The following is a 20,481-nucleotide window of genomic DNA, read 5'->3' on the forward strand; positions in this document are numbered from 1 at the left end:
CCCCGGGCTTTGGCCAAAGACATTGAAGAACTGGAAGCCTAGAAAAACCAGTTTTGCGGATGAGGAAATGGGCCCAGTGAGGGATAAGGGCTCACTCCAGTCACAAGGGACGCTTCTGGGGGGGCCATGCAGAGTGTTCTGGCACCACCCCTTCTGAGTCCTCCCCACGTGAGCATTTAGTGATGAGAGGAGGCAGCGTGGGATTAGGGAGGGAGCGCTGGACCGGGAGTCGGGAGGCCGGTGCCTCGTCCAGGCTGTTGTTCTGAGTTCCCGGCTGTTGCCTCACCTGGACGGGGAGGGCAGATCAGGAGTCTCCGCAGCCCTTTCCCTGACGTTCCACCCTCGTGCGATGGTGTAGGGCGTCCCCTCTCGCCCTGTGTGTGTGCTTACGGCTGAGGTTGCTGAGCGCCTGCTCCGTGCCAGGCGTTGCACTGAGCATCTCCTTTGACAGCGACCCAATGGAGATATTCATCCCACTTTACAGATGAGGAAACGCAGCTCAGAGACCCTGAGGGACTTGTCCGAGGAGTCGTGGCTGTGAGTGTCAGAGCCAGGGTTGGAACCCCTTCTGTGCTGGTTCAGAGCCTTTGGTCTCCATTGCTACCTGTGGGCCCATCCGGGCCACCCCCAGGAGCCCTAGGTGTTTGGAGAAGGAACTGAGGAGATGGGGGGGTGTGGTTGGGGTGGGGGCATGGTCTTGGGCAGGTGCCCCTTGCCTGGGTGCTTTGCTAGCCTGAGGGTGGAAGGAGGAGGTGGGCCTGTTGGGCCAGGCTCTCGGGAGGTGTGCAGTAGGGACCGTGACTGAGGAACCCCAGGGAAGTGCGCCAGCCAGGTCTTTTGTAAAGGCCGGAGGTCCTCTGGGGCCATGGGAGCGTATGTGGTTTTCTCCTGGAGATCCAAGTGTGGTGACACCATCCCAGGCCACAGAGAGGCAGGGGAGAGGCTCTGTTCCTCCCGGCTTTTGATGCTTCTGTGGCCATGAGATAGGCATCTAATGCTCTTTTCAGAGCACATCCACATTTCCTTTTACCCTTCTAGCATCCTCTTCAGGAGACTGGTCTGATCACCCTGTTTTTAGATTATAAAAACGAGGCCCACAGAGGCTGAGAGAGTTAGCCAGAGTCACTCAGCAAATGAAGGGCAGAGCCAGAACTGGACCCCAGAGGCCTCTTTGCTCAGGCCTTTTGCCCTACCAGAGCAGGGACCCAGTCTAGGGGCCAGCGTGTGTCTGGCACACTTCCCAGAGGTGGTGTGGAGGGAAGCTGGGGTGCTCTTGAGGCCTAGGAGCCAAGGGTCCCCCCGCAGCGGCCGCATTGCCCCAGCCCCGCGCTCTGCTGCTCTCTGTCTTGTCAGCCTGCCGTTCTGTCACGTGTGCGCAGACATGCCCACCGCCTGCTCCCCACACGTGGGCCAGGGTCCTGCCAGCCTCTCATTGTCTCCTGTGGTTTCTGTCAGCCCAGGCAGTGACTGACCCGTGACCCAGCGTGCAGAGAAGTCTGGAGCCAGGGGCCAGCGGAACCAGTTTCCTCCGAGAAGATTGATCCTTCTTCCCCCGAGGAAACCCCTCCCAGCTCAGCAGCGCTTCAGGCTGGAGGACAGAGCAGCCCCTGGCTGTGGGGCGTTCACCACGGGGCTTAGGTCCTAATACCCCCACTTGTTTTCGTTCAGACTCCTTTTTACATGTGACGAAGGCACTTTTGATACACACTGTAAAATACTGACACTGTATTTTAGAATCAGGCTATATTTTATAATGTTCACCTCAAGGGCTGAGTGGCTGAGAAGGTGAGGATGCAGGATTTTGGAGCTGCACATAGAGATTCAGGTACCGTTTGGGTGGTGGGTGTGGGTGGGGGGCTGAAGGGCAGGGTGAGCAGAGGCCAGTCCAGCATCTGCTGAACTCAGGTGAGGTTGGATTGGAGAAGTGCTTACAGTGGATCCCAGTGTAGGCTCATCAGCGTGCTGTCCGGGGCAGTGATCAGCCGTCCCTGACCCGGCCTGATGACCAGCTCTAGAGGGTGAAACTCCACCAAGATGGCACGTGGAGCCATGGCCTTGGGTCTGGCTTAGGCCCAATGGTGTGTGTCCAAGAACTTTGGTTCCCAAGCGGCCCATGAGGTTCTCTCAGCAAAGGGCTCTTCTCCAAAAAAAACAAACAAAACAAAAAAAACCCAGTTCCCTTTAATTAAAAAAAAAAAATTATATATATATATATATATATATATATATATATACTTTGAAATACAGAAAAGGTGAGAAGAGGCACCTGTGATTTGTATCATAAGCAATAAATGTGACACTGGGTGGCATCTACCTACAATTCCCTGAGTTCAGACTGGGCTGTGATAGGAATCCTGGGGTCTTTGGGGCCTGCCCTTGAGAACACAGGTCAGCTTTCCCAGGACTTGGGGCAGGTGGCAGGAGGGCAGGCAGCAGGCCCCCACCCTCCCTGATGGCCTGCAGGGCCACGATGACAGGACTGTGACTTGACTTCCAGCCTAAAATGGGGAGGGGGAAGTGTTTGTGGCCCTTTACGGAAGTCATGAGCTCATGATATTATGCATACAGAAAATTAGATTGAAAAGGAAAACAAAAACAACAACTTCATTGGGTGGAGCCACACGTTACATGAAAACTTGTCTTTGACTGTGGTCAGAAAAATAATCCTGAATATATTTAGAAGTTGCCGTCTATTTTTAACGAACTCCATATGCTGCCAGTATCAACTTCATGACATTTGCCAAAATAAGATTTTATTTTTGCCTTTATAAGATTTTGTTGGAAAAATGAAATGAATATTTTGCAAGAAAAAGTTAACTTAAATAAAACTGTAATGGTTTGCAAAAAAAAAAAAATGTGATGTACAGATTAAAATATTAACCTGATACGCTTCCTGTTTTTTGCTGGCTGTATTCTCATGAGTGGCCTGTGTTAGTCTTTTTTTCCATTTCTTTGGAAAATCCCCAGTGTCAGCCCTTGATCCTGCTGTGTTCACTTGTGAAGTTTCTGCTGATGACAGTTCCTTGACACTTGATTGCCTTTGGAGGCCTGCGGGAGGAAGGCCTGAGCTCTTGGGCCCTTGGCTGGGCTTCGGCAACTGCTCAGGATGGCCCCCACCCCACCCTTGTCAAGGGGCTGCCGGGCTGTGGACTCCCGTGTGGGGCTGGTTTGGCAGGCAGACTGCAATCCCAGACAGCGGGAGGGGCTCCACAGGCCCTCTTCCAGCCTGCACGCCGCAGGCTCATTTCAATGAGGTGGGTTAGTGATGGACCATTGCAAACTGGATTTGTATTTAATTCGTTTTGACTTGAGATAGATGCTTAAAACAGAAGGCAAGAGGCCAGTTCAGTTTAGGGATGTGTACACTTCCAAGTTTATTGTTATGGCAGATTTTCTCTGTTGCCAAGAAGAGCACCCACAGTTGAGAGTGACTTTCTAACTACATAAACTGGAGAAAATAGATTCCAAGGCATTTTGAAGAGGGGACGCTGGTGCTTTTTTAGCTACTGCTCTCTTTTTGAATTTTAAAATGAAAAATACTCTCTGGTTTTAAGCATTACTTGGAGATATCCCCATAAAAGATGAAAGGGAGGTGGGGGCGGGGGCGGTGAGGAGAAGGATTTGTCCTTAACTGAGTGCAAGGCAAGAAAAAAGGTACAGAAGGCAGCCCCCCCCGGCAGGGGGCCGCCTGTACCGTCCTGTGCAAGGTGACTTCTAACTATTCTCTTCACTCCAGCCGGGAGGAGGGTAGCCTGCTCTGTAAGAATCGTGGCCCAAATTTCAGAGAGCATGACAGGCCCTCAACTCAGACTCCACAAAGAGCACGTGTGATTTGGAAAAGGCACCCTCCAGCTATGTCACATGTGAGCAGGCAGCATGGCCCAGCCCCCTTCTCGGCCCCCTGGAGAGGACTCGTTACCTAAGGTAAGATGGAGCCATCTGCGGAAGGACTAGCTGACCAGGGACCCTCCAGGTGCGGGCCACTGGGAGATTCCAAGTGGCCCAATGATTCTGGCTCTGCCTCTTTACAGGGGCCCACGGGGCCTGATCAGAGTTTGAAAAGATGGGATTGCAGTTGGCAGAGGAAGCGTGAGCATGTGTCTACACCCCTGCTGACATCCATTCCTGACACTAACCCAGGTCCAGGTCGAGCCCAGGATGTCTGTCTTATTTTAGCAGGAACCAACAGGAACATTTTAGGATCTAATATGAAACAGGGGTTGGGAATAATCTTTTCTTAATCCCCACCTGACCCTCCTGAACTGCCCAGATTCTCAACGTGTCCAGGGCATTGTTTATTTTATTTTTAAAATATTTTATTTATTTATTTATTTGGTGCTTGGTGGCGCCGGGTCTTAGTTGTGGCAGGCGGGCTCCTTAGTCGGGGCTCATGGACTCCTCAGCTGCAGCTCACGGGCTTCTTAGTTGTGGCATGTGAACTCTTAGTTGCAGCATGTGGGATCTAGTTCCCTGACCAGGGATCAAACCCCTGCATTGGGAGCGTGGAATCTTAACCACTGTGCCGCCAGGGAAGTCCCCAGAGCGTTGTTTAAATGACTGAAGTTAGGATGTGTGTCCATTTGTGAGTGCACGTGAGGTGGATGTGCCCAGACTGCTGTGGATGCTGAAAGCAGGCCTTTTGTTTCCTCCCTTTCATTCGCTTTTCTGCCTGCCTTCATGTCTGGCTGGAGGGTGGGGTGGGATCTGCAGCTAGCCCCTTCTCCCTCAGACCCTTTGGCCACCTTCACTTAAGCTGGGTTCTCCAGAACTTCCCTGACTGTCATAGGCTGCAGCCTAAGGCCAGGGAAACCTCCATCTGCCCAAGGTCAGCTTGGGGTTAGAAGGCATGGGGATGGACTGGATGTGGACCCTGACTCAGCCAGACAAGAGCCCATTTTAGGCTTTGGGAGTGTCTTCCCAGCCCTGGCACAGAACTCTATGGCAAATCCTTTTGTGTTCGCACCAAGGGTGGCAAAGAAGCAGCAAATTATTTGTCTAATCCACAAATCACATTTCTGAGACGAGGCAGGCAAATGCTGGGAGCCTTCTGTTTCCGATTCAGCCTCAGACGCGGGGGCACATGAGGGACTTTGCCCATGTGGGTTGCATGCCGTTATGAAAAGAACAAAGACGGAGCTGGGGGGATGTGAAAAATGGCAGCCCCTCCCAGCCCGATAAACACGCCATTGCTTTGCCATCTCTACTCCAAAGGCTACCACTTTCATTGCTCTCCAAGCAAAGAAACCTTTCTTCAGAGCGAGTGGCGGGGTACAAAGGCAGAGTACAAAACGTGTGCACATCACAGTCCCCGCAATTCTGTTTGAACAAGCATATTGATTGGGTCTGACCCTGTTACATTTTTTCCCTATTATTTGAAAAGGTGCATCTAAGTGTAGTGAATTGAACCAGCACAGCTGAACTTTCCATGAAAACTTCTCAAGGTATTTCTTTAGTTCAAAGCTTCTGAATTTTAAAGGGCATTTTTAATACGCGTCTGTTGAGTATTCTCTGCCACAGCCCAACAAGGGATGTTAAATGCAGATGAGGCTTGAGCGAGGGCACGCGTTGGGGGTGGACGTGCCCATAGAGCGGAGGGTGCGGGTCGTAGTTGGAGAGTGCGGGCTCGCCCAGGAAGGGCTAAGCTTTGGGGAGAGAGGCCGAGCCTGTGGAGCAGCACACACAGACCCAGGAAGGATCTCTCAGCTCACTGGGGGCAACTTAGGAGACAGGGAAAAGATTTCCCAGCTGAACTTCTCAAAGGCTCTTACGTGGAGAGCTGAGGAGTACTTGCTAGGGGCTCCTTCTGATGGACGAGGGTTTTGTCCTTGGGAACAGGGGCTCCTTTCTCTCACACTGTGCCTTAGAACTGAGAAGGAATAAGAGGCACAGCCCCTTGGCTGAGGTCACAGAGTCAGAAAAGGAGCTGCCACTGTCCTCAGCCCTTGACATCACTTAGCAATCGCAGGTGCCTTCTGGCTGAGCCCCGAGCTGCATCCCAATCCTTAACTGATTTGACATCTTGGGACGTTTTGCTGATTGTGTGGGCCACCGCAGTGGTCCCTCTTGTCTTCCTGGCCTGGGCCCTTGGAAGCATCCAGTCTCATCCCTGCTGCCCCCCCGCCCACCCCACCAGGGGTCCTCTCCTGGCCCATTGAAGGCACACAGCCCCCTCTGAAGGAGTTCTATGGGTCTGCTTGCCTCTGGAGGCCTCTTGAATCGAGAATTCCTAGACCCAGGATTTGAGGTTAGAGGCAGAATCGTCCCAGGAGGGAGCTGGAAAATCAACTCTTAGGCTGAAAGAACCCAGGCCTTGGGCATCTCAGCCAAATCCTTTCGGTGTCCTTGCCACATCTCCAGCCCCAAACGTTGTCCTGGGAAGGTCAGCATGGGGACAGAATCACAGTAACAAATGGGAGGCACTACCCAGTCTTCTCTGCCCACAGCTGGGGACACCAGCCCCACTCAGGTTCCTTCTCCCTCTTGTGTGAGCCCCCAGGGGTGTTCCACATATACCCCGAGATGAGTGTTTCTGGCTGTCACTTTTGGGCCTCCCTGCTGTTACCTGTGTTTCCTGGGGCCACACTAGCCGGGGGGCACCAGTGAAGTTCCACTGACAGTAGAACTCAGGTGTCATAGCCACTCCCCCTTCTGCTCACAATGAGGGTCCTGTGCCTGCGTCTCCCCAGTCATTTCTGGGGTCCCCAGGCATATCTTACATGACCTCACCTCTTACAAGGCCTCTCAAGCTGCAGTTCTTCCACTTGCAGCTCCTGGATGTCGTCCAACCATGAAGCCACTGCCTGTGCCCCAGAGAGACTATCCCTGCCCAGCTCACAGCCCTCTCCCAGCGCCACAGACCCTCGAAGTGCCCGATGAGTGTGTCTCTCAGCGGGTCCTTCCTGGCCAGGCGCAGGCTGCAGTCTGCACGCACGTGGGAGAACTCTTGCTCCATAATCCCGTGTCTCTCGGGTCCCGAAGCAGGCTGCATGTGCTCTGGTTCACACAGAGCCCTGGGGAGAACCACTTCTTTACGTTTCTGCTCAGGTCCTCTATCTATAGGGTTCAGACACATTCTCTATGTTTTCTCCTCCCTCACCCCAAACAACAACGTTATTTCTCATGACTGTGCAGTCAGGGCTGGGCTCAGCTGGACAGGTCTTCTGCTCCATATGGTGATGGGGAATGGGGACGACCTGGTCATTGGACCCTGGGCTTTGCGGCTCAGAAACTGGACTTGTTACCACCAAGAGCAGAGCTGTCTCTCAGGACTATGATCACGCTGACTGGGCTCAGGAGACAGATGGAGGAAACTGGGTGAGAGCCTAACTGCCAGCCTACTGTGTTCACTGGCACCCCACCCCCACCCCTGCTGCTCCAGGGCTCAAGTCTTCCTTGGAAGGTGGCTGGGCAGTCTCGGGACCAGGTCAGACCTGAGGAATCCTAGTGTCACTGAGCAGCCTGAGGTCCCACCTCCACCGAGGATGGCCCCGTTCTGCAGTCCTGGGACCCACGTTTCCAGACTCGGGCTTCCTCTCTGAGGACAGAATAAGATGGCACGGACCCTCAGGTGCCCCCTTTCTCGGTGACCATGGCTGGCCAGTCCCTTTTTAAGGGAAAGGAGGTAGTCAGGTCTGGAGCCAGGCTGCCTGGAATCTAAACCTGGTCACACCATTTTGCCGGCCTGTAACCTTGTGCAAGTTCTTTAACTTCTCCATGCCTCAATTTTCTCTCCTGTAATAAGGACTTATATTAGCATCTACCTCAGGAGGGTTGTTGTGAGAATTAAGTAGAAAATGCTAAGCATGGTTCCCGGCCCCATAGGAAGCCCTGGAAAAAAATAGGACATATAAGTTCTTATTTACCTACATTTAAGTTATAATTATTTAACACATACCATATTCTCATTCTTTACTTGTTTATTGCCTGTCTCCCTCATAAGAATATAAGCTTGGTAAGAGCAAGGGCATTGTCTCATTTGTTATATTATCCCCAGTGCTCAGAACAGTGTCTGTCACAAGGTGCCGAGAAATAATTCATTGAATGGATGAGAGAATGAAACAAGCCAAGGACTGGTGGCCAGGGAGCCTTCTCTCTTTTTCAAATGACTGCCTGTCTCTGCTCTGTTGCATGCTTTATACTGTAGCCCCCAGAGAGCATCCCTAGTGCCCTATATTTAAGTTCCTTGAGTAGTAGTTAAGAGCAGGGATTGTGGAATGCAAATCCACCCTTATTAACTCTGACCTTGGGCAAGTCACTGAACCTCCCTAAGCTTGTTTCCTCCTCTGGAAAACGGGAATCATGGCACCTACTTTACATGGGTGATGTGAGGACTAACTGAAATCATCCTTTCTTTTTTTTCTTTTTTTAATGAATAATGTACTGTATTTCTTTCTTTATTTATTGGCCGTGTTGGGTCTTTGTTGCTGCACACTTTCTCTAGTTGTGGAGAGCGGGGGCTACTCTTTGTCATGGTGCGCGACCTTCTCAGTGCAGTGGCTTCTCTGGTTGTGGAGCATGGGCTCTAGGTGTGCAGGCTTCCGTAGTTGCAGCATGTGGGCTCAGTAGTAGTGGCTTGCGGGCTGCAGAGCGCAGGCTCAGTAGTTGTGGAACACGGGCTTAGGTGCTCCGCAGCACGTGGGATCTTCCCCAACCAGGGATCAAACCCATGTCCCCTGCATTGGCAGGAGGATTCTTAACCATTGCACCACCAGGGAAGCCCCTAAATGAGATCATCCTTAAGCGCCATCCCTGGCAGGGACACTCAACCGATGGTCACCGTGCTGGTTTGCTCTCACGTATGATACTTAGTATGAACAGCAAGCCTCCAGGTAGTCCTTCCACATCTAACCCACGTCGCCTCTCCCTGGCTGGACAGGATTAACAGGTTTGGGGTCAGCCGCTATCGCCCACTCGCGTCTTCGGCCCTCCACCGTCCGTCAAACATTTTAGGCAGTTGCCTGCATCACGTAAAGCCGTGGCCCAGGGCTTTTGAAGTTTGGGTTCATGAGGCCGTGCCACTGCCAGGCTGCCTCCCTGAACTCTCCAGGGGCTGAGGACAGGCGACTCCTCGGAGGCCTCCCCTCGCAGCCCTGCGGCTGTCCACCCCGGCATCAGATCCACCTGTGCGCGCACCTTTGATGTCAATTCCCAAACTGGAGCCTCGTGCCCTGCTCTGAGACCTGGGCTTTGAAGTTGGCCTATAAACTGAGCTTTCAGGAAGGAAGTTGTCTGTTGTGCCTCAGAGCACGGCCGGGCCCTGTAAAGGCACACGGAATGCCATGAACACCTGATAAATAATTCTTTCTGGGCCCAAGAAAGATTCGTTCCACTTATAGGGGAGGAAAATTCCCTTGACCTTTTCATTGAAGTTCGGGGGGGTGGGGGAAGGGGGGTTTTGCGTCTTCTCGCTGAAGTCACACAGGGCAAGCAGGCTGTCTTAGAGCTGAGCTCCAGTGACTGCTCCAAAAGGGCTGGTCCCTGACCTCTGGCCCGAGGCTCCCCCGCCCCCAGCCAGCCCCGCTCCTTCCTTCTGCTGGGAACATGGGAGAAGACCAGGCCTTCTCACGGGGAGAGAGGCCTTGGGTCCCTCCAGGCCAAACCCTGCTGCAAATGGCAGGGATTCCAGGAAGCGCAACCCTGTTGCCTTTCTTTCCTTCCAGGGCCTGGCATGGGCAAGAGAGGAGGCTGACAGGATTTCCCACCCGAAGGAGCCCCCCAAATGGGTACTGGCTCGCATACACTGAGCACTTACCTCAGGCCAGGCCCTCTGCTGGGCCCCTTTTTGTGCACAATTGGATAACAGGATGTGGGTATGTGCGTAGTTTTGTGAAAGCTTTATGTCAAAATGTAACATACATCTTAGAAGGTATATAAAATAACAGCAGACAGCTCAGTAAAAGATCAGAAAACAAACATCTGTGCAATCACCACCTGAGTCAAGAAGTCCAAGTTTGCCAGGATGCAGGAAGCCCTGCCGGTTGCCCCTTCCTGCTCCATAGGCCTTGCCTCGCTGGCAAAGGATAACCGTCCTCCTGACTTTTGTTGTCACTCTTTACTTACTTTTTCTTTATAGTTTTTCTATCCACATAGGCATCCTCAGACACTCTTGTTTTCTGAAATGTGTACAGATGGAATAATAGAATGAAATAATGTCTTCCTTTGTCAGGCTTTTTTTCACTAGACATGGTTTTTGATACTCACCCATGTAACTGTGTCTCACTCGTGTTGAATAGTGTTCACTGTAGGAATATTCAAGGAGTACCTATCCACACTGCTGTGAGAGGACAATCGGATGTTTCCAGTTTGGAGCTATTATACGTAATGCTGCTATGTACATTTTATACATCTCTCTTGATCTGTGTGCACGCATATTCTTTTGGTATGTACCTAGGTGTGGAGTTGCTAGGTTATAAGGTAAGCATATCTTCCACTTAGGTAGAAAATGCCAAACTGTTTTCCAGAGTAGTAGTACTAATTTATACTCCTACCATGAATATGTCAGTTGCTCCACATCCTCGTGGTGGTGGCAGCCTCTGAGAAGGCCTGCAGTGATCCCCGCCTTCTGGCATTCACACCCTCCGTAAGCCCCTCCCCCTAAGTATGGGCTGGAGCTAGTAATTGCCTTCTAATGAATAGGATATGACAGAACATAACAGGATGCCACTTTTTTTTTTTTATTGGAGTATAGTTGCTTTACAATGTTGTGTTAGTCTCCGCTGTACAGCAGAGTTCAGGATGTCACTTTCAAGATGAAGTTACAGAGTCTATAGCTTCTGTCTTGGGCATCCTCCTTTGCTTTCTCACTTGCTTACTATGAGGGAAGCCATGCTATGAGCTAACCTGTGGGGAGGCCCACAGGGCAAAGAACAGGTGTCTCTGACCAACCGCCAGTGAGGACCTGAGAACTCACATGAGTGAGCTGGGAAATGGGTCCTCCCTGCCTCCAATCGACCCCTGAGATGATTGCAGCCCTGTCTGACACCTCCATTACAACCTGCTGAGAGAGACCTTCAGCCAGAAGCTCCCAGCAGAGCCCAGATTCCTGACTCATGGAAACTGTGAGATAAATGTTTATTGTTTTAAGTTGTTAAGTTTTGGGGTAATTTGTTACATGGCAATGGATAGTTAATATACTCAACAAACTTTTTTTTTTATTGTAGCCATTTTCAATGTGTATGAACTAAGTTTATTAGCATCTTCCTGATTACTGATATTGAGCATCGTTTCAAATGTTTGTTGACCTTTTGGATTTCCATTTTTTGTGAAGTACCAGTTAGGACCCTTGTCATTATTATTCCATTGGGTTATATGTCTTTTTCTTGTTGATTTGTAGAGGTTCTAGAGGTAAGCCTGTCTTAGCCTGGGCTACCCCTAGAAAGCAGAGCCTGAGTCAAGGGCTTGCAGGCAGAGAGTTAATTTGGGAAATGATCCAAGGAACAGAAGTGGAAAGGAAAGGAGGGGAAGCAAACAGAAGCATGCCTTCTCAAGTTGGTCACTGTTGTGGGAAATTTGGGCTCAGTCTCACTGGGACCTTCTGAAGAGCCATGTAAAATGCTCCTCAAAATCATCTACCTGTGGTATAAAAGAGCATTTATATTCTAGCTCAGGCCTCCCTTTGACCAAGGGCTCCCTGTGGGGTGTTAAGTCCCTCACATCTCCAGATCCCACATGTGTGAATGATTCCCAAATGAACCTCACACTGGGGCAGCTAGGAAGCCCTGGGCATCACGTGAGATGTAACTAAAATGAGATCCTACCGCAGTAATATCTGGAATAAAATGTGTGCCAAGAGAATGTGCAGTGAAGCACAAGGAGTATCTGACACAGAGCCTCTTAGGGATGACATGCATTGCAAATTCTTCTCCCCCTCTGGCTGGCCTTTTCACAGTGGCTTTCAGTGAATAGACATTACTAATTTTAAGGTAATCGAGTGTGTAAATCTTTTCCTTTGTAGTTTGAGGGGTATTGCATCTTGTTCAAAAAGTCTTCCTGTACTAAGTCATAAAAATATTCTCCTCTGGTATTTTCTAGGAGCTTTCTTGTTTTGCCTTCCACAGATCTACAATCTACCTGGAATTGGTTTTTTAAGTAAGGTGTGAAGTGGGCATCAGTTTTCAGTTTTCCACATAAATGCCCAACTTACTGAAAAATCTATCATTTCCTTCCTACTGCTGTACAGTGCCATTTGGTCATAATCAAATACCTGTATATGTGTGAATCTATTTTTCTGCTGCATTGTCTATTTGTCTATCATTGTGCCAATATCATGCTATTTTAATTAGTGGACCTTTAAGTAAGTGTCGATATGCAGAGAAGCAAGGTGTCTATCTTGTTCTTATTTTTCACAACTATCTTGGCTATTTTTGGTCTTTGCCTTTCCTTATAAATTTTAGGAACATGTCAAGTTTTACTCCCCACCCTCTATTGGATTTTTTTTCCTATTGAGACTACATTGCATGTAGATTACTTTGGAGAGAATTACATCTCTACAATATTGAGTGTCCTAATCTATGAACATGATATATATTCATTTATTTAAACCTTTAAATATTTCTCTCCAAAATGTTTCACAGAAAAAAAAGGAATTCTGCTTCTAGCAATGGTAAACAAGGATCCTTTGAACCAACTTTCCTACTGAAAACAAATGGAAAAGGGGAATAAAATATTTTTGAAAATACATATTTGAAGGCAATGGAGAGCTATGAAAGCTGTAAACATTTATGGAGCCAAGATCCAGAAGAAAGGAGGAAAGATAGGAAGCATGAGGTCAACATTTGGTATCACTTTTCCCCCTGAAGTGGATTGTCCATTCCAAAAGCTGTGGCTGCAAGAACCTGAGCAGCTGTTTAGCTCTTAAGTCTCCATGCAGCTGTTTTTTGATAGACTCTCCTAGTCTCACTGTGTTTGTGTACAGCTTAGGAGTCAGTCAAGGACCCAGGGGAGCATCTTCATGTAGATCTGGGGGCTCTACAGCTCTCTCATCTCTAGTACACTTCCCACCAAATTGCAATCTCGTCAGCCCCGAATGCTTGTTTCTTCCACCCAGAGAGTCTACTGCCTGTTTGTGCTCATTTCCTTTGCTGTGGTTGAAAAATGACCTCAGGGAGAAATCTGGGTAGAATGTGGGACTCCTTGTGTGCTTCCCTTTTAATGATGAGAAGCCCTATGTGGATTGGCCAACATAAATTTCTTCACCTTTATTCTTGAAAGATATTTTCACTGGGATAGGATTGTAAATTGGTGATTATGTTTTTCAGTGCTTTGAGACAATCATTACATTGTCTTCTGGCTTCTTTGGCTTATGTTGAGAAGTTACATGTCTTACTCTTGCACCCCTAATATGTCTTTTTTTCTCTGTCTGAACTTAATTTTCTTCCTGTCTCTGGGTCACAGCACTTTTACTGTAATATGCCTAGATGTGATTTTGTCTTCATCCAGTTTGGGATTTGTAGATCTCAAATCTATGTGTGGGTATCTTTTGTCAGTTCTGTAAGATTCTGAACCTTTTATCTCTTTGAAAATTGATTTTCTCCATACTCTCTCTTCCAGGGACTCCAATTATATGCATGCTAGCCCTTTTTTACTCTATTTTCCACTCCTGGGAAACAATATCTTATTATGCAAGACTCCATTACATCCATGTGAAAAGAATTTGACAAATCAGTTAGTATTTCTCTTACTGAAATGCTTTTTCCACTTGAATTTTCCTGTACTAAGAAGCACTGTCTGTCTCTGACATTAGCAGTGACAAAAACCCACAAACCTTCATGGAATTTGGACATAGTCACCTTTTGTTTCAAGGACACAGGGCAAAAGACATAGAGGATTTTCCTGGTCACAAGGTTAAACATTTAAGGTTGTAGGCTGCATTATGCTAGTCCTCATTGGCAAATTCTGAGTGACTGAGACACCCAGGCTCTTGGATAAATACCTATTTGTGATATGCAGGGCCCTCTGACACCCAGGCCCCAAGACAGGAGCCCATCTTACTTGGGTCTAAAGGTAGGGTTTCTCAATCAACACTACTGATATTTTGGGCCAGATAATTTTGTTGTGAAGGTCCGTCCTGTACATTGTAGCATACTTAGCAGCATACCTGGCCTCTACCCTGTACATGTCAGTAGCACCTCCCAGTTGTGACAAGCAAAAATATCTCAATATTGCCAAATGTTCCCTCGTGGGGCAGAATCCCTCCTGTTTGATAACTACTGGTCTAAGGATAGTACTCCAGACAAGAAGGACCCACTTGAGACAATACCAATGGCCTGAAAGCACATCACTGGTTTGACTAGAGACACAGGTGTGTTTTCCTTCGACTTTGGCTGTTTGGAAGCTCAAAACTAAGTTTCATATTTACTACATTAACTGTGAGCCTCAGTTTTCAGGACTGACCTTATTTCTAATATAACAATCCTTTAGGAAATGGCTTCACATAATTTGAAAAGACTACCAGGTAAAATGTCTCCATATGAAACAGCCTTAAGAGACAGCATCTTGGTACTGGTAACAGCACAAAAGGCACCATTTTCAAGTTAGGCTACTTGAAGCAGCTTTAAGAGCAAGTTTTGGGAGTTGGGGAGGATAGGGAAGGCACTGTTTGGAAACTGTGGGTGGTATACCTTGTGGGGAGCATATAAGAGGTATTCCTTTGCTTTTTCTCAGGCCAGAAGTAATTGTGTAATGCTTTCTGAGAGTGGGCTGAGTAGCTGAAGTTCAGAACTCAAATGAGTAGGGGTTCAAGCCATAGTTATTCGGGTGTTAAACGTTAATGTGTACTTCCAAGTTTGGAGACAGAAGAGTCAAGTTCTTTCTCTTTTGTCTTGAAAATCACCCAGAAGCAATAAGGAGAATGAGAAAAGGAAGTTCAGACTCCAGCTTTAACAAAACTAGGAGACATGTGAAACTATTAACTCTAAAATGGGCAAAAGAGTTGAAAAAGTAGTAACTGTCAAAGGAGAGTAAGGGGAATGCCTGCCTCTGCAGGATCTGAGAAACCTAGCCAGTGTCTTCTTTAAGGTGAGGCTATTCGTGGGACAGGTCTGTCAGAGCAGCAGGGAAGAGAAGAGGGCCCCTGTGATGTGAAAAGCCCTTTGGCATCTGATCTTAACTGGCAGGGCTACAACGGTTCACACACGTAACTCTGGACCCTGAAAAATTTTTCTGCTAGCTTGACCTTTCCCCACCATGAAAACCCTGCAAACACCTGGGAAGAACTTCATTTAAGGACAAGTCATCCTTTTCTCCATTCAGGTAAACAGAAATTCCATTCTTCCAAGAGCTCATTTTTGACTCTTCTCTCACATGCCACATCCCATCTAGAATCTAGTTCTCATTACTTCCACTATGACTACCCTAGTCCAAGCCCCTGTGCTCACCTAGAATCTTGCAATAATTTCATAATTGTGCTCTCCATTTTCATAGTTGACTCCCTACTGTTGCCTAAGCTGTATTAGTTAGATGGTGTCACTCTAATAAAAACTCTCCAATGTCTTCTCACTGTCCTTAGCATAAAATCCAAAGTCCATGTCACAACTCTAATGATCTTATTCCTGCTCTTTGAACTCATCTCACAACACTCTGCTGCCCCAGCTTTATTATTCATTGCATCCCTTTACCTTGTTTTCCTAATATTTATCACATACGATATATATTTGTTTATTGTTTGTCTCCCCTCCACCAGAATGTAAACGTCATTAAAGGAGTGACTGATTTTGTTTACTGCTGTACTCCCAGTGGCTAGAAAAATGCCCGGCACATAGTAGGTGCTGAGTAAATACTTGCAGTTGATTAAATAATAAAAAAGAACTGGGACAGGCCCTGTATGAGGATATTAAAATAGAAAAGGATCAAGAAAAATAAATGGCAGGTGAAGAACACGCACCAGAAAAATGTTGCCTAAAGAGATAGTTGAAAACTGTGAACAAAGATCTCATGACAACCTTAATATCTCTATAAAGTGCCGACATGAGAAATACAAGAGGATATGAAGAAACAGAATAAACATGAGCTGGCAGAATTCAAGGGAAAAAATTACATATTAATCATAAAAATGAATATAAAATTGGAATGATAAGAGTATACAAAGCTCAAATCACGATACAGGGAATAGAAAACAGGGATAAACATAAAGAAAAATGACATGGAGATAGGAGATATAACATGCACATAGCTGGAGTTTTTAAAGGAGAAATTTTCTAATTTTAAAGATGAAAGCACTGAGAAACCTTGCTCACATGAAGTAAGTCAGTAATAGGTTTTAAAAACATCACTTAATCTGAACTCTTGGAATTTAGGCCAAATATCATAGTGATCTTTCTTCAAATTGTTATGTCTAATGAATCAGCTGACAATTCAGCTCTGTACCAATTTGACTGAGGGCATATAATTGGAAACTACCTGACTTGTAAAAGGAGTCATTCAGACCTTAACATCGTTTCAAATTGTCCCTTTATTTGGAGGCTTTACTCCCTGGGATAATTAAACAGTGAGTTTTGGGATGGATGAGAGGTATTTCCTTTCTTTCTTCTAATGGGTGAAGGGTTACAGGGAAAGGAGTACTAGTTTTCAGAGATCAATTTGAACAAGTACATATGACTGTACAGTGTCGGGAAACTGGTTCTGTTAACCCCCTTCATGTATCCCAGGAGTCTATATTCATTTGAAGACCACTGACTAACAATGCCAAGTACTGCTATGAGGTCAAGCAAGGAATGAACTAAACAATATAGTTTAGGAAAATAAGAATCGCTGATTTGATCAAAGTAGTTTTCAATGCAGCTGTAATTAAAGTTGGGCAGAAGCTACACTGGAGTCGACTGAGGGGCAAGGGGATGGCACTGAAGCAGACAGTGATTGAATATTAAGTTTTAATAACTAACTTCCAAGTGTGGAGATAGGATTATAGCTTAAGTGTATGGTATTTAGGAAAAATCTTTTTAAAAAGATGTGAAATACCTAGGGACTTGGGGACAAATGTTGACAGAAAAGGAGCAACAGACCAGAGGAGAGCCTGAAGACTCCTAAACAAGATAATCAAAAGTACTAGGTTCACAAGATGTAAAGGGTTAACAGCAGTTGGCATTTATTGAGCTGTTTTTATCAGTGTGCTAAAGCTTTTTACCAGTTTTTAACTAATTCTCACAATAACCATAATACAAGGTTGTTGCTATTGATATCCTCATTTTACAGATGAGGAAAGGAGACTCAGATTTAGTATGCCCAAGGGCAGTGAGTTTATCACTAAGCTGGTAGAGCTGCGATGTGACCTAGAGCATCAGAGCACTTCTCCATGGTTGTCAATTTAGGTGGAAGTTCAGGGAATTTCTGCCTGATAAAATCTCTCCTTTAACACAGGCTAGAAAGCAAGGACATGTCACAAGAGTGAAGGAGAAAAGAGTCACAAGTTTGAGAATAGGGGTTTTCAACAGTTAAGAATGGGAGAACTGACGAGAGAAAACAGTAAGGATAATATGCAGTGTTGGTAATTAACACTTAGTAATATTGATTTGTACAGTTGGTGATCTTTTTCCAAAAATAAGCCATAGGAAACTGGATACATCTAGGGCTGTTATTTTCCGGAAAGATCATGACATTGGGGAGGGTTATTTGGGATACTGACAACAGTGACACTGAATTGATAGATGATGTAAAAATCTAGACAGGGCTTATGAAACAGGTGAAAACAGACTGATACTGACCTGATTTGAACATGTATAAAGGAACAGAGCTGTTATGATCAGAGGTGAGATTTCTACATTTGTGATTTCAGAGGTAAAGTTGTTTTTGGATATTGAAAGTATCCAAGACGTGGTTGTTGCGGAGACAAATTAAGGGAACTAAGATCCTCTAATGGTCACTGATGTCAACCAGGTAGTTGAAATTTATTTCCTCAAAATTTACTCAAAGAATATGACCTTTCTGCTCTCAATCTATTGTTTAATGAGAACAACAATCACTTCAGACTTTCTTCTGTACCTGCAATTCTTCCAGGTTTTAAAAAATTAGATTTGAGAAGATGACTTTTACCTATTAATACACACAAAGCTAGAATCTGTTCCTGAAAATCTTTACAACAGAAAAATCACTGGACCACTGGTATAGTCAAACTTTCAGGTGAGAAATTATCAATAGTATGAAAAAGTTGCCATTCAACTTTCCCCTCAATAGCATGTTTCACTGCACAAAAATAAACTGTATTTTCCCTCCTGCTTCTTTAGTAGGGATCAAAATGGCATGGCATCTGCCTTCCTCTAATTCACCCCCTCCCCAATTTGATAAGGAAAAACAAAACGAAAAACCAACCCAACGTTCATGCTTAAAAGATAGCCATATTTAACGTGGTGCTGGGACACTAGGCCACATGGACCAAGAGACCTAAATTTATTCCAACCCTGAATTTTGTTAATACCCAATAATATATGAATTGGAATGAGAATTTCTCTATTTGAAGTTGAAGAAAAAAGGTCTTCCAGTGTAGTTATTTTAGAAGGAGGATCTTCTATTTACATATAAGAACCAAGGCTTATAAATAATCCAGCATATTTAAATAAATTGATGAAAATACCTTTTAAAACATAATACTGGTCTCTCTCTCTTCCATTCTTAGATAATCATCAGTCTTCACTTTCTACTTAAATTAGTTGTAATAAGCAACCCTACAGACTAGATATTTAATAATCAGTGGCCAAACTGAAATCTGAACAAAGCCAAACTTGTTTAAACCAAATACTATTTGTTAAGTGTTGTGCATTCTGTTTACTACCCACTGCATCGACTCAGTATTTTACTATGTAGGGTAGCACCTATTATAAAACAATGTGAGAAATAAGAAAAAAACAAAATGTTGGGGGTCTGATATATGAAAAATATTTCAGGATGGACGGCATAGTCCCCAAATCCCCTGTTCTATTTGCTACACTCCTCTAACATTTTAAATTTCAAAATGACACAAGAATTTAAAAAAAAACCCAACACATCAAATATATACTTAAGTATCTAGATATATGACAGTTCAGCAAATAGGTTTAACTCAAGCCTCTGAACATGTCACTTAGAAACATTAAGATTTTGAACCCATCAAAGATCACTGATTAGCCCATGATGAAATTTGTGTTAATCCACTGTACAAATTAACCACATTAATAGTAATCAGATGATTCTAATCTTATTCCAACAGAAGTAGCGATAAAATCATAAAGCAATACTCCTTTTTGGTAATTAGATAATCAAGATAACAGCACTGGGATAAAATGAGGAGAATTTCTTGTTTCAGCTTCTTGTTCAATAAGCCTATTCCTCATTTTTAGATAATGAGGATAAAGGTATCACAACCAAATATGGGAAACTGCTTTCTCTTTATTTAGGCATTAGGAAGAAAATTAACTTTGGTCACATATTACCTTAAAAAAAAAATCCAGTTTTTACATATTCCTAAATAGATAGGACCAAATGATGAGAGAAAAAATTTCTTCTGTAAAAATTGCCTAATTTTATCAAAAATCTAACATACAATGTCATTCAAATTATGTAAAGACTGCTTGGGATCATAACATTCCAAATATATGACAACTGCAACTCCATCCTAACAGGTGTGAAAAGTATTTGCTCTCATGTTGCTTTGGTCCAAAAGAGTAGAGCTGATTCAGTAAGAGTAAACTAAGCACCTAATCTTTTGCCAGCATTAATTTAGATTGTTATTGGCAGCAGAAATATCCATGTTGCATAATTCTATTATAAGAAAGCAGAATAAAAGAATATTTTTATGAATATATCACAGTACTAGATAAACTCTTTTAAGAGAAAGACATGAAGGAACAAAAAAAGATAAACAGCTACCACACAAAAAATACTGTTTCCCCCCTAACTGTATTTGAAGGGGTAAAAAGGTAATATTAGAAGTTTGATGATGCTAACATGAAAGGAAGTTGAGTACTGTATTTATTTCTTATTTTATACAACTCTTACTCTTTACAAAAATGGTTATAGTCATGCCCATAAAAGTGTAACCCATGGCATCTGAAAGCAAACACTCTTTGTAATTATTTAAAAGGGCCTTTTTAAAAATTATAATACAAAGGTCTGTGCTCTCTAAGCAGTCCTCCACTGTGCATTATAATAATAAGGCTTACTTTTAATACAAAGACTAAGTGTTTGGGAGTTATGAGCCACTGGATTTAACAAACATCATCTTATAGTTGCTTTTCGCATCCTTTTTGTTTTTGGGATCCTCCACCTCATCAGGGTGCTCAGCAGCTTGGAGTTCTTCCGCAGATTCTTCTTTCTCTGACTCGGAATCGCTTTCAGAGTCGTCTGGACTCTCAGGGTCAGGTGAATCGTCGTCGTCATCTCCAGCCACATCACCTTCTCCGTCATGATCGTCCACCTAAAAACATCGATCAAATAAATTATCCAGTACAAAAAGTGGAAAAGATCCTAATTTTTGTTTCACTCCCTAGCCATTAAATTAACAGTTTAAGATCAGAG

The 20,481-nt window shown here is 45.3% G+C and overlaps 2 protein-coding genes across 11 annotated transcripts in view; one reads left to right on the forward strand and one right to left on the reverse strand.

Annotated features, from left to right (window-relative positions):
* PLEKHA7 (pleckstrin homology domain containing A7) overlaps window positions 1-2,879 on the forward strand; it is a 208,820-nt gene extending 205,941 nt beyond the window's left edge. For 7 of the 10 annotated variants that reach the window (XM_057750068.1, XM_057750075.1, XM_057750078.1 and 4 more), the window contains one exon: window positions 1,456-2,879. Coding sequence is in view for 5 of the 10 variants with exons in the window: in XM_057750075.1 (XP_057606058.1) it covers window positions 1,456-1,478 (23 nt within the window). In the remaining 5 variants the exon portion in view is untranslated. Of the gene's footprint in view, window positions 1-484; window positions 538-1,455 lie in introns of all 10 variants that reach the window. The other 3 variants (XM_057750073.1, XM_057750072.1, XM_057750076.1) reach the window with 3 other exon arrangements.
* A 15,038-nt stretch (window positions 2,880-17,917) lies between these two features.
* C9H11orf58 (chromosome 9 C11orf58 homolog) overlaps window positions 17,918-20,481 on the reverse strand; it is a 36,590-nt gene continuing 34,026 nt past the window's right edge. The window contains exon 5 of the mRNA XM_057750198.1: window positions 17,918-20,380. Coding sequence (XP_057606181.1) covers window positions 20,156-20,380 — 225 coding nt within the window. The 3' untranslated portion in view covers window positions 17,918-20,155. The remainder of the gene's footprint in view (window positions 20,381-20,481) is intronic.

This window comes from Hippopotamus amphibius, chromosome 9 (assembly GCF_030028045.1).
Source record: "Hippopotamus amphibius kiboko isolate mHipAmp2 chromosome 9, mHipAmp2.hap2, whole genome shotgun sequence".
In the NCBI taxonomy this organism is placed as follows: Eukaryota; Metazoa; Chordata; class Mammalia; order Artiodactyla; family Hippopotamidae; genus Hippopotamus; species Hippopotamus amphibius.